This window comes from Dermochelys coriacea, chromosome 13 (assembly GCF_009764565.3).
Source record: "Dermochelys coriacea isolate rDerCor1 chromosome 13, rDerCor1.pri.v4, whole genome shotgun sequence".
NCBI classification, from domain to species: domain Eukaryota; kingdom Metazoa; phylum Chordata; order Testudines; family Dermochelyidae; genus Dermochelys; species Dermochelys coriacea.
In genome coordinates this window covers 14,422,973-14,435,707 of record NC_050080.1, presented here as the reverse complement: position 1 = coordinate 14,435,707, position 12,735 = coordinate 14,422,973, and the positions used below count along the sequence as shown (strand labels likewise).

The window sequence follows — 12,735 nt, the reverse complement described above, 5'->3', positions numbered from 1 at the left end:
GTAGTAGGAAGAGGCTGTATGGGAGGAACTCCAGAGAGAAGGGGAGCTGGAAAGAGAAGAGGAGGAGTCCTAGGGGATGTAAGCCCTGGCATCCAGCCTGCAAATGCAGACTCTCTAGCAAGAACCTGATAGGGGGTGGACTAGCCACAGGGAGTAGAGAAAGCTCCAGTAGTAGCCTGGGGTGAGGGGCTGAAGAAAGATAGGATAGAGCCCAGAGAAAGAGCAATAGGGTTTGAGATTGCATACACTGTGGTTGCTAGACATAGGGTCCCTGTGCTGGAACCTGGAGTAAAGGATAGGCCCAGTTCCCCTACTAGCCACTGGGGAAGTGGCCCGGTCTAGGCAGTAGAGCAGAAGACTGCCGGTTGTCCAGTGGGACATTGAGAGCTTGGAAGGGGAGAACTGTAGTGACCTGGCAGGAGGGCCAAGCCATGAAGTGGGAGCAATCTATTCTGGAGAGAGAGAGAGAGAGAGAGAGAGAGAGAGAAACCATATGGCAAGCAATTGAAGGAGAGTGCATCAGACTTGTCGAGAGCTAGTCCCCAGATGAGTCCCTAGGAGACACTCCAGCCATGAATAGTAAACCTCCTGACACTATCTACCATCTATTTTCCTGCCTCCCCTTTCTAATGATCAGTTTCTATGCCAGTGACCAGTGCATTCTCCACATGGCATAAGAGCACAATGAAATCACTTGGTAACTCTACACTGGGTATCACTGTTGCTGCTGCTGACTGTTGCTCGCAGGAAGCTTTTGCTCCCATCAACATGTTATACGTTCTCCTCTGCTCCATTTGGTGACACACCTTCCCATCATGTACCCACAATCTCAGAGCATCTCTAAGGGGCGGATTCATCCCTTCACTGGCATGGATGTAAGCACTGGGACAGAGAAAAGGCAATGTGGACCTCTCTTCAGGATTTGCAAGGGTTGGTGGAGCCTTCAGGGCTGCCCTCACTTGTGCCCCTTGCTGCAATGGCTCTTATGGGGCTATGCAGGGGCACAAAATATTTGGGAAGTGAGATGTCCCAGCCACAATGCTTCCCACCCTTAAATCATTCCCTTCCTTGTTTGGCCCACCTACACCAACTCCAGTCCATCTTCAGTCCACCCCAGAACACCCCCGCATCTTGGGCTCAAGCAGAGGCATAAAGTGTCCCTGTGCCAAGTCTTCACCTGTGCTTAACCCCTTGGTGCCAGTCTGGGCCAATGATTAATCCGGTCCTAAATATTCAGTCTACTGTATTTGCAAAAAAGAAAAGGAGTACTTGTGGCACCTTAGAGACTAACAAATTTATTTGAGCATAAGCTTTCGTGAGCAGCTAGCTCACGAAAGCTTATGCTCAAATAAATTTGTTAGTCTCTAAGGTGCCACAAGTACTCCTTTTCTTTTTGCGAATACAGACTAACACGGCTGCTACTCTGAAACTACTCTGAAACCAGTCTACTGTATAACTCTTTATAGTTCAGGTGCAATTTGCAGCAGCAAACACTTAATCTGATTAAACAGCTTAATGAGAGTATTTGTATTAGCTGCTCTCTTTGCTATCTTATCTTCTTGAAAGGCCTGAGCTTTGAAAACCACAAGCCCCGATTCACAAGTCTGAGCTGACACATGAGCTAATCTTTTCATCTAACACTAAACATTGCTTCTTATTGCTTCAGCTTTAACTTTGTATCTTCCTAGCTGCTAGCAAAAGCAGAGTGGATGTGACAGTCTTCCCTTTCCAGTACATACCTTTATCGTTTACAGAAGAAACAGTCTGTACAACCTGAATTGTGACAGGTCCATTTTTAGCACCAGCAGGAGGTTCAGACACAACCTGAAACATCAAATAATATATCGTTCAGCTGCATGCCTTAGAATAAACATTTGCATGAATTTGCACACACCAGTGTAGCAGAAGATACCTGGTAAAGATTTTTAAAGTGTTTAAGTGACTTCGAAGCCTAAGTCCCATTTTCAAATTGACTTAGAACCTTAGAAATTGAGTGGATCAATGCTTAAATATCTTTAGAAATCTGGGTTTTCATGCCTGAGGCCCAGATATTAAGGCATTTAGGTACCTAAATCAATGGAATTTATTGCTTTGTTGATCCCATCAAAGGGGACAGGAGTGAAATTCTGGCTCCAATGAAGTCAATAGGGGTTTCCCCATTGACCTCAATGGGGACAAGATTACACCTCAAGATTATGGTGTCCATGCATCCTTTCCTTCCACACTATACACATGGGAACAGGGAATCCAGAATCCAGCCCTTAATATAGGAAGGTTGTATACAATAAGGGTGGGATTTTCAAAAGCAGAAAAGGGAGTTAGGCACCCAGATTCTTGTCCATTCTTATTAATGTAACAGTAGCCCAGGAACATTAGAATGAAGATTTCTCCGTTACCTGATAATTCTCTGTTGTGCACACATTTTCTTGGTCTTCAGGTTCTTCTTGAACAGTCAAACTATTTCCCATATTTGTTGTGCTATGAAAAAAAAACAGTTTATTAATACAAAGTTGCAGCATGCCTGTGAAGGAATCTATCAAATTAAGAGAAGGCAACTGACCACAGGTTTTCACAGGCACCTTAGAATTCCCGGAAAATCCCATCTGCTTTGCAGAAAGTTGCTTCTTTATTACATCACTGTCTCTTTGATGCTACAGGCCTCATTACTTGGATTCAGCCTCCCCTACTGACAACTGCTCACCAAAAAAGGGGCAGATTCACAAACATTTCTGGCTTCTTCACCAGGTTTAGTTGCAGCCAAAGCATGGATTGTTTGTTAAGAATATGTGAACTGTTAAGATGTGTGAAACAAGAGCACAGAGCCTTGTTTCCTGCTAGGTGGAAAGAAGGCATATGGCATGCAGGGAATTGCTCACTATTAAGACAAAAGGCAAAAACACCATGAGTACACTCGTACTGAAACAAGCAGGGGGCGGGAGAAATTATCCCAGCAGCTTTCACACGAAGGGCAATTAAAAGGGGGAAAAAAGCATGCATCTAGGCATTTTGAAAATCTGGCTCTTGTCGGAGGAATGGTGTGTGCAGCATGGCAAATCCTACAGGAGATGTTATTCCCGCATTCCTCCCTGACAGCCTCACATGCCTTGCCAATGGCATACAGAGGGTATAAAGGCCACAGATGGTGTCAGGGAGATAATTCCCCTGGCACAAGAGCAATGTAGACTCACTTGCAGCTGCAAATGTGGGGGTCATGTCCAGATTGGGTATTTTAGTTAGGTAATAAGTTTAATTCATTAAAGACCTGATCCAACACCTATAGAAATCAATGACTTCACTGGGCTTTAGTTCAGGCCTTAGGTGACTGCGTTAGGCACAGGCAATAAATTTGAGTTAATCAGCAAGGTCTCTCTTTGACTGCCTTATATCATTGGAACTCTCCAGTTCTTTAGACTGTAAAATCTTCATGGCAAAGAACTGATCTTGCTTAGCACAATGGGCCCAATACAAAGCCCAGGTTCCTATTGCCTTTCATGGGCCTATATGCTGTTCAGGCTAAATAAACAAAAAGAAAAGAGCCTGGACCAGACCATAAAACAGGAAATTCTCAAGTATTTTGGGACTGTTCAGTTCTATAGTCATTGGCCAATTTAGTAGTTCATTCCACTTCATCCATTCCGTCTATTAAATGATGGTATCTGAGTGCTGCAGAGAAATAAACAAAGCTATCTTAGGCCCAAATTGGCAAACAGGGCAGGCAGTTCCATGTTTCCCTTTTTGAAAATGTGGGATCCAGTTTATTATTTTAGTTAGGCAGCATGTATCAAATTTAGCTCTCACTTACCCCCACATGACCCTGGTCATGTTGCACACATATACCTCAAAGGAGAGTTTTTTCTAAGTGTTTGAATTAGACCATCATTAAATATTCAAGAGGGAGGAAATCCAGGAGTTGTTAAACCTTGTTGGTCATACTTTGGTTCTGCAAAACTTGTTCCGAAAAAGGTCTCCCAGTAGCTGAAGCCACCATGGTTGGAGTTGGTTACAGTTAGGTCCTAAATTCTGCTTAGAGGGGCCAAAAGCAGGGGTAGGTTTGCTAAACCTCATCAAGTAGGGTTTTTTTTTCCCCAGGGATAGTTCAGAACTGGTTCCTTTTGTATGCAAACTCCCAAATTTGGTGAGATTATGGCTGAGCTGTTCTCACATCCTTGGTTCCTGTGCTCTGGACTGAAGTGAACATTGAAATAATCCCATTAATTTCAGTACCTAAACACAGCTGATATATTGACTTCAATAAGAGTACCTGTGTGAGTACAGATTGTAGCAGGGAGCCCTGACTTCAAACTGCAGAGAAGTTTTACAGGAGGTTTATCTTTTCAGCTGATATTTCATCTATACATCAGAACTTTTGACTTATTGTGGAAAACAGCCAATATTTCCCCATGGATGTTTAATGGCCCCTTGTCCTTCTTGGGTAGTTCTGTTGCCTAGCAACAAAGTAGCATGCTATCTAGAGGCGGAAAAAAGGGTTCAAATCCGACTGCTTAATCTCAGTGGGGAAATTCAGGGTCTAGTTGAATCTGAAGAATTTATTTCTATTTTCCATGCAAAATGTTACCAGGCTTACCAGCTCAACAAGCAGACTATACCATTTACACAGTGTAAGCAATATTTGCAAACTATGTGTTTCATTTCCCACGTATGCCTTAGATGTAACATCCGTGCGTTTGAAAGAAAAAGAACCCAGTATCTGATTATTTTCACCAGAGTCTGGGGTATTATTGTAATCTCACTTGCACCAGTTTGATATCAGTATAACTCTAATGATTTCAATTGCATCTCAGTGATACATTACTGAGATCAGAATTTGAGCTCAGAACTTTACGTTCCTACATAGAATTAAATTTATAAATGTGATTGAAAAAAATATAATTCCAGATGAAATAAAACATCTATTGTTATTAATCATGTATATTACTATAGTGCCTCAGGACCAGCCCAAAATGAGGCCCCGTTGTGACAGGCACCGTACAGAGTAGCAGGCAATCAAAATAACATTCATACTGAAATTCAAGAAATCCTCAGAGCTGCCTATCTCATGGAAACCCAAAAGAGGTAAAAGCTCATTTGAAAGCTGCTTTTGATAAAAGGCTGGGGTTAACTCATTACTTCATTGGCTTGGATGATGTTGAGAATACACAAAAAGAAAATTCCATCATGTGAGTGATATTATCCATTCAGACTTATCTCAGGTCACAGCAATTGGTCATTATTATGCATTACCAATGGTTGCTCTACAGTCTAAGCGGAAATGTGGTTACTGAGAAAAAATAAGTATCAAGTCTCTTGCAATTACTATCTGGGTACAAAATGACATTGCCTGGAGTCAACCAATTGACTGATTCTCTGATTCTCTAATATTGCTTTAAAAATACCCCAACAAAACATACATGTTGCTGATAGTCAAGAAAAAGTGATATTCAAGCGAAAGGTCATTGCCACCTCTAGACAAAGCTAAGCATCAGTAGAAATGATTATATTAACAACACATATGCATATAACTATGCTAAACCAGCATCACTTACATTTGCCACAACAGTCTGGTACAGACTTGTGGTTGCCTCTCTCCTGTAATCCTGCCATTATGTTTAGATATCATTGTAGCAAAGATTGTTATGACAGATTTTCAGCACCTGCATTTGGAGCCAGATTTTCAAGAGAGCTTAGCTCCTATTTGGCACCTAAATTAAATGGCCAAATTGTTTTGTTTTTTTTCTCAGAAGCACTTAGCATCCAGCAGCTCCCATTGTGCTGGGGACTTTTGTTCATCATAGCAAACCTACTTCTCCAGCTTTGAAGCTTTTGCAAGCATACATACTGCCCAATGACTTCACTCTAGATTGCCAAACAGCAGCATACAACGAGGCTGCCGGCCGCAGAAGATGCTACAGCCCCAAGATGCATGCTGTAAAACTCAAGGTTTCACAAAGAGCGGCTGTATTTTTTCAAATATCCAAATATATCCATCAACTAGCATCGTAGGTTGCCTGCAGGAGGTTAGTTAGGTCTATTACTGAACTAGTTAAGTCAGCTATGCAATTCAAATCAAAGTTGAATTTCTCCAAGTGCAGGGCGACTAGGATCAGGGCCCCATTTAGGGACCATTTCTATTCTCGTAAGTTATTTCCCAAGGAAAGTACTTGTTCGGCAGGATCTTTCTGCACACATCGGGTCAGAATGGATAACATCTTCCCAGTAGGCTATTCCAGCTCAGATGACAGAAGGCAGAACTCAGTTTAAGGCAGATCTTCTCATTTTTAAGGCTGGTTAGCAAAAGAGCGGAAGCCCAGCTCCATTAACAAAATGTAAGTGCATAATGTGCGCAATAATAATTGGTGCAAACTGTGACTGCCTGCCAGCTTGGCTGGTTGGAGGTCCAAGCGTCCATTTGTGTATGCAAATAAGTTTTTTGCACATGCAATTTCAGTAAATGCACAAATTAGGCATGAAAATGCACACACTACTTTAAATGTGCCTATGAGGGAAAACCTCACCATGGCAATGAGGAGCATTATGAATTCCTAGTTCCCTCTAGTATGACGGTGCTCAGCTGACAGGCTCAGCCTATGTAATACGCAGTTCAGCCAGTCTGCCTTTGCAGCACATTACCTAAAATCACAGTACAATCCCATATAAAGACATTAAGGTGGAACCCCCTCTTTCTCCAGGCCAGCAGTGTGGTGATTGGATGGGTTGCTGGATCGAGGATGTGTGCACAGCTGCATTCTCTGCTATATTTGTTCTCCGGACTTTACTCTCCAAGGCTGTCATGCCAGCTCCTTTCAGCACCAGCAAACTTACTTAGACCAGTGTTTTTGAATTTGGGTTACCTAAAGTTAGGCTCCAGAATCCATTTAGACACCAATATAAAAAAGTCATCTAAATGCATGACTTTCAAAGGTGCTGAGCAGCTGCAATTCACATTGATTTAAGTGAACTGAAAGTGCTCAATACCGTTCAGGACTTTAAGCAGAGTGTAGGTGATACTTTGGTGCTGAATTAACTGAATGCCTGAACCCTTAGATGTACTTTACTTTAAATTCCATGGTCATCTGTAAGTTTTGTTTTAAGCAGAATCTGATCTTGTCAGTTGCTATCTGAGAGCCGTTCTCTAACTATGGACACTTTTTCTCTCAGAGCTCCCAGTTGGGTTCTCCTCATGTCTTCAATCAGATTTCCCATTTTACAGGTGTGTCACTTTGTTATTTGTACTGTGGCAGCACCTAAGCCCCCCAGTCATGGACCAGGACCACATTGTGCTAGGCGCTGTACAAATACAGAACAAAAAGATGGTCCATGCCCTAAAGAGCTCACACCTTTCAGATACAGGCATGTAGGCAAAGCATGATTCCACATGAGATTTGCTAGCAAACCTCTTCCAGACCTAGCTTGTTGTGGGGGTGAGTATTGATATTTTTGTAGAGACACACACCATCGTAGGAATTAAGTTGGAGAATAAAGTTTTGCCATGGTGTGGATGGAGTACAAAGGTAATTTTGCCATCAACCTGGAGGTTTCTTTTAAGAGGATACAGATTTTTATATCAAGTTGCAACTGTAACCTTGCAGGAGGATCAATGAAACCTGGAGGATAGGAATGTAGTCTAACTGGATTTAAAAGGAAAGCATGCTATTAACATCCAAGTCAGACACAACTCATGAACTGTTTTTCACCTCTTCTACTGGGAATAGGGAAAAGAAACCCCAAAAGAAATATGTTGGTTTTTTTGAACCATATCATTGTCCACAGGGAGAAATTCAGTCCTTTTTTGGCTCTCTGTGTAAGGGTGAATGTCATTCCCCCTTCCCCCACCATCCAAAAATCATAGATTTGGTTCTGCTGTGTATATACGTGGTTTTGCAAAGACTGAGAAAGTAATAAATAAAAAGTGATCTCTTGCCCGGTGAAACCAATCTGAAACTGACCCTTTAAATACCATTTATTGACCAATCTAAGATTATTACAGCAAGCTGTGTCATATAACATTCAGTAATACAGGAAAGTACACAGGGAGGTCAGGCATTCAGTTAATTCAGCTCTGACGCAGCCCATATGCTTTGCTTAAAATCCCTTTACAATCAATCAGGCTTAGTTCTCTTTTTTTCACTATGTTCTGTGCCTAAGGAACAGCGAGTTTTGCTAATGATTTCAGGGGGAGTAGGACTGCATCGTAAATCCATAAGTACATCGTATTGGATCTGCTCTGTATGCTGCTGCAGTGAGGAAAATAAAATAAATGCAGAACAGAGGAATACGAGGACCTGTCACTAAGTAAATATCCAGCTGAATAAAGAAGCTTTTGATCCGAGCCATATGCAACCAAGGAAGAAATAGGGCAGGGGCAGGGCCTTCAGAAAATCCCCTTCCTACCTTTACAGAAGTCATCCAGCTCTCAGACACTCTTTGCAGAAGATAGTTGGGATGGGATTTGGGTTCTGAAGCTGAGGGGGAAGGGGAAACAGGACTCTTGAACTTTAGCTAAGGAAGGAGAGTTTATCCACTTTATACGGAAGGGACACAAGGGAGGAGTGAAATTGCTCACTCTGAGCAAACAAGAACCACCCTAGAACAATTCAAACAGCAACAAAGCTGTGGCCACCCATTCAGAAAGTGCAAAATTAAAGTCCTTAAGGTTTCACATTCAATCTTTGCAAGACAGGAGTGCACTGGAAGACATGCATTAATCAAACGGGAAGGGTAAACTAGCTAAGACTGGCATTTACAGTCACACCTCAGGCTCTCATGGGAAATCTTACCAGGAAATGACAATTCAGCGAGTCCCAAGAAAGCTTTAATAGTCCTGTGCAATTTGGTAAGAATCTCTCTTGGAAAGTCTGTTTCTTTTTGTCTTTCTGTCTTTTTGCACTAAGCATCAGGTAGAAAATGCTGATGCACAGCAAAAAACAATGTACACCAGCCACATTGAAGAATAAACAAACCAGCACACAGCTTTGCAGCTGCCTACTTGGCAGAAGTTCACATGAGAACAGATAGATCTAGGTTGAATCATGGGGTAGTAATGGTACACAATGAAAACAACAGCACAGCCCACGATACAGAAGAAATCATAACAGTGTCAGTTACCTTGTACAGGTTCTTGCCAAAGAGTTCCGCGACCACTGAGACAACCTGGAGCTATTCAGGTGGAGGTGCTGCAGTTCCTTAGCAAACAGCTGCCAGCGGTGGCTTGTTGTGCCTTTAGTAATCTGCTATCAGCATGCTTACTAACACTAGGTGCAAATATACAGAGGGGTGGAGCGTGCTACTCCACCAGCCCTGTCAAACTATTTTCTGTTCCTGGACGTTAGGGACACTCAAACCTGTTCAGTTACATCCATTTGCTTCATTTCCCCCCCTGCTGAGTTCTTACACTGGACTGTCCCAGCAGCAATAAATTTTCTCTCCTCCTGGGAATAACAACTGTTTGCTGAACACTGTTTAAAAAAGCATAATTCGCCAAGTGAAAATTATTCCCTGCTTTTCTGTTCAGTGTAGATGCGATGGATCTTAAATTTCCTTCTGGAAAGTACAATCATATTTAGCAATTTAGAGCATTGTGAAATATTAACTATTTCATCCTTATGATGCTCTTAAGTAGTATTACTAGTTCATATATAGACTTTGGAACAGGGATTGTCTTTTTGTTCTGTGTTTGTACAGGGCTGAGCATAATGGGGTACTGAAGCATGACTGAGGGGCTCTGCGTTGCTCCCACAATACAAAATAAGAATTTCCTGTTTTATAGATGGGGAAAGTGGAACACCCAGGAGTGAAAAGATTCACACAAGGACACAGAGCAAGACAGTTTCAGAGCTGGGATTAGGACTCAGAGTTTTCAGTTTCTTGGCCCCATACACAGAGTATTAGACCATGTCGCTTCACTTACATGCTTCTTCAAGCCGTAGTGGTGTGACATACAATGTGAAAATTATCTTAAGTTATTACTGGAGTGTCATGTGGCACACTTTCTCTGCCACCCTGGCAGGGTGGCACAGATAACCTATCAATTTCAAGTGTTCAACTCTATTAATCGGCTTGCTTCTAGCCCTGCATTGTCTGCACAATACCTGATCTCAGAACTCAGCTAAATTAGAAAGCTAATGCATTCCATACATTTCTTTCCACATCCCATCTTGCTCATTTCCCTTTCATTATTATTCTTGAAACAGGAAGAGACCCCTGGTTTAACTGCAATGATATCCTGTCCCCAGGAGTTTCAATGCCAGAGGCTTCATCCACCAGAAAACCACACAAGTAAAAATCCTGCATAACTGTGTAATATACCATTGGCCCAGGTCTATGGGTGTGGATAGGAAACCATCCTGATCAACCCATACAATGAAGCATGTGGATTGTCACCCCAGCCAATGTCACTTCAGGTGCTGTTTTTGTTAACAACAAACAACAATTTTTTTAGCTTTTTATAACTCTATTAAGATATTTGCCCAAGTAACACCATACATCCTGAGCTTACAACCCCACAGAGAGCAAAATTTGATTGTAGTGGCCACAACCAACTGTCAAAAGTGAGGTTTTCACTGATCAGCAATTTGGAAACTGCTTATGCAGTAGTGAATGGTAAATTGAATACAGAGTTACAGTATAAACCAACTGCCAAATTCTAGTTACATCCATTAGAACCTAGCAGTTTCTGTTTGCTTCACTTGGTCTTCATTGGTTACAGTGGGATGACCATTAGCCCCAGGAACCTGGCTACTTATGAAACCTATTTGGGAAGCTTGAACCAGTAGGAAGCAATTGAAAATTTTCAGTTAGCATGTGGTGTATGGCTCTCTGCACTTGCCCTATGTTATCAAAGAGCCACTAGGTATAACTTAGTATTTATTAAGTTGGGCAGGAAGTGGATTTTCCATTCTGGGGAAAATTCCACAAGTTGGAGTTGTTTTCCCTGTTCTGAAACAGAATGAAAACAAACATTTTGAAATTTCCCTTAAAACAATTCTGAAAAAAAAAAAACAAGTATTTTCTTCCAATAAAATTAAAATGCCTTGCTCCACTTGGGTCATTTTTATAATATAAAATTTTTAAACAAAAAACTGTTTTGAAATGAAAAACAACACTTCTGTTCCAAAAATGTTGAAACTGAATGTTTTGACATTAAAACACTTGATGATTTTTTTTCTAAAATGGGGAGAAACATGCCTCAAAATTGACATTTCCACAAAGTATTTTGCTTTTGACAAATTGGCAGTGTGATGGAAAAATCTTGTCAGAAAATTTCTGGGCAGCAGTAACATTTATCCCCTGATTTCAAATCTAGGATCAGACCTTGCAATCATTTTCTTAGTTTTTAAATCTACTTCTTACTCTACTTTGACTCAGGCAAGTCTCAGTTAATAGATTGTCTGAGTCAGCACTAAGGTGAAGCAGAGCAAGGACCCTGGATTTCCACACCACAGTCGTTTTCAGAATTCACTATACGTTATCCAAAACATAATGTTGACAGCCATCTGCATCATCATGTAGAGCACACTGAGACAAAACCGGTCCCTGTCTCTCTGTCAGTAAGCAGGACATTCTTCTATTCAGTCTCTAACCCATGGTATTTACACTATAGGCTGTTTGCTTTCTTTTATTTACCAAAGGATTTTCTTTTCACCATTACTTACCCAGGCATTTTTCCTCACTGTGTCACTGGATTTGGTTTGATCTGGGTGGAACTCATTTAACATTTTAATCTAAATGCTTGTTTGCATTCTGCTTCTCTGCAGACATCAGTGGCATGAGACAGCGGTTAAATCTGCTTCCCTTATCAAACAATCCCAATTCCTCCCACCTTGGAAGTCAAAGATGGAGTTTGGATCTTTCTCAGTTCCCAGCATGTTCACAAACAGGCTGATCCTAAAAGGTGCTGAGGGCCCTGAGCTCCCATGGAACTCAACAGGAGTCTGAAATCAAAGCCCCACACTCCCTTTATAACTCATTTTCTCTTACCTAATTTGGTAAGAAGTATTTGTGGCAGCAAAATATAACCCATTATAGTCCTAAATACACTGAAGTCAATGAAGTTACGCTAGGGATGAATCTGCCTTGATGAGAGCCCAGATTCACTTCTTATAAATTCCAGACAACCTTAATGAAGTTTGTGGAATTCCCAGTGGCATAACTGAGAGCAAAACCTAGTTTTATTCCTGTTAAGAGGATTTTATTTTTTACAGACATCTCTTAATGTACAATTACCTACTACCAGACCATAGCTGCTTCTGAGAAATATTTCAGTACCGCTTTTATTGTCCCTTTTATATCCAATTCAAAGATATTCTAAATATTCATACACTGAAAGAGATAGGAGCTGACATTCAGTACAGACCAATGTCCCATCTAGTCTAATATCCTGGTTTTGATAGGGGTTCCTGCAGAATGCTCCTAATTATGCAGTTATTTATGCTCAATAGAGGTTCTGGGGGGGAGAGAGTGGGGTGCCAGAGAGAATTCCTCCTCAAGAAAAGGAAACTGTGTGCTGCCCTGGTGGCACAATGGCTTCAATTATCTCCCAGCAATCAAAAATACTGCATTTTCTATCAGGAATTTTTAATGATACTGTCGCTATTGAAATCTTGTCTAGGAGGTACTTCCCAGAGCAGCTCAAACTTGTGCATCTGACAGCTTCATAAATCTTCCTCTTAAATTATAAAGGGGCGCTGGACCATTAATCAACTAGCTAGTCATTTTCTTTTATTCATGTCCAAAATTTAT

The 12,735-nt window shown here is 41.4% G+C and overlaps 1 protein-coding gene across 1 annotated transcript in view; it reads right to left on the bottom strand.

Annotated features, from left to right (window-relative positions):
- BCAS1 (brain enriched myelin associated protein 1) overlaps positions 1-9,235 on the bottom strand; it is a 90,663-nt gene extending 81,428 nt beyond the window's left edge. Inside the window, 3 exon segments of the mRNA XM_038370454.2 lie at positions 1,740-1,824; positions 2,397-2,478; positions 9,103-9,235. Coding sequence (XP_038226382.1) covers positions 1,740-1,824; positions 2,397-2,468 — 157 coding nt within the window. The 5' untranslated portion in view covers positions 2,469-2,478; positions 9,103-9,235.
- Between the last annotated feature and the right edge of the window lie 3,500 nt (positions 9,236-12,735).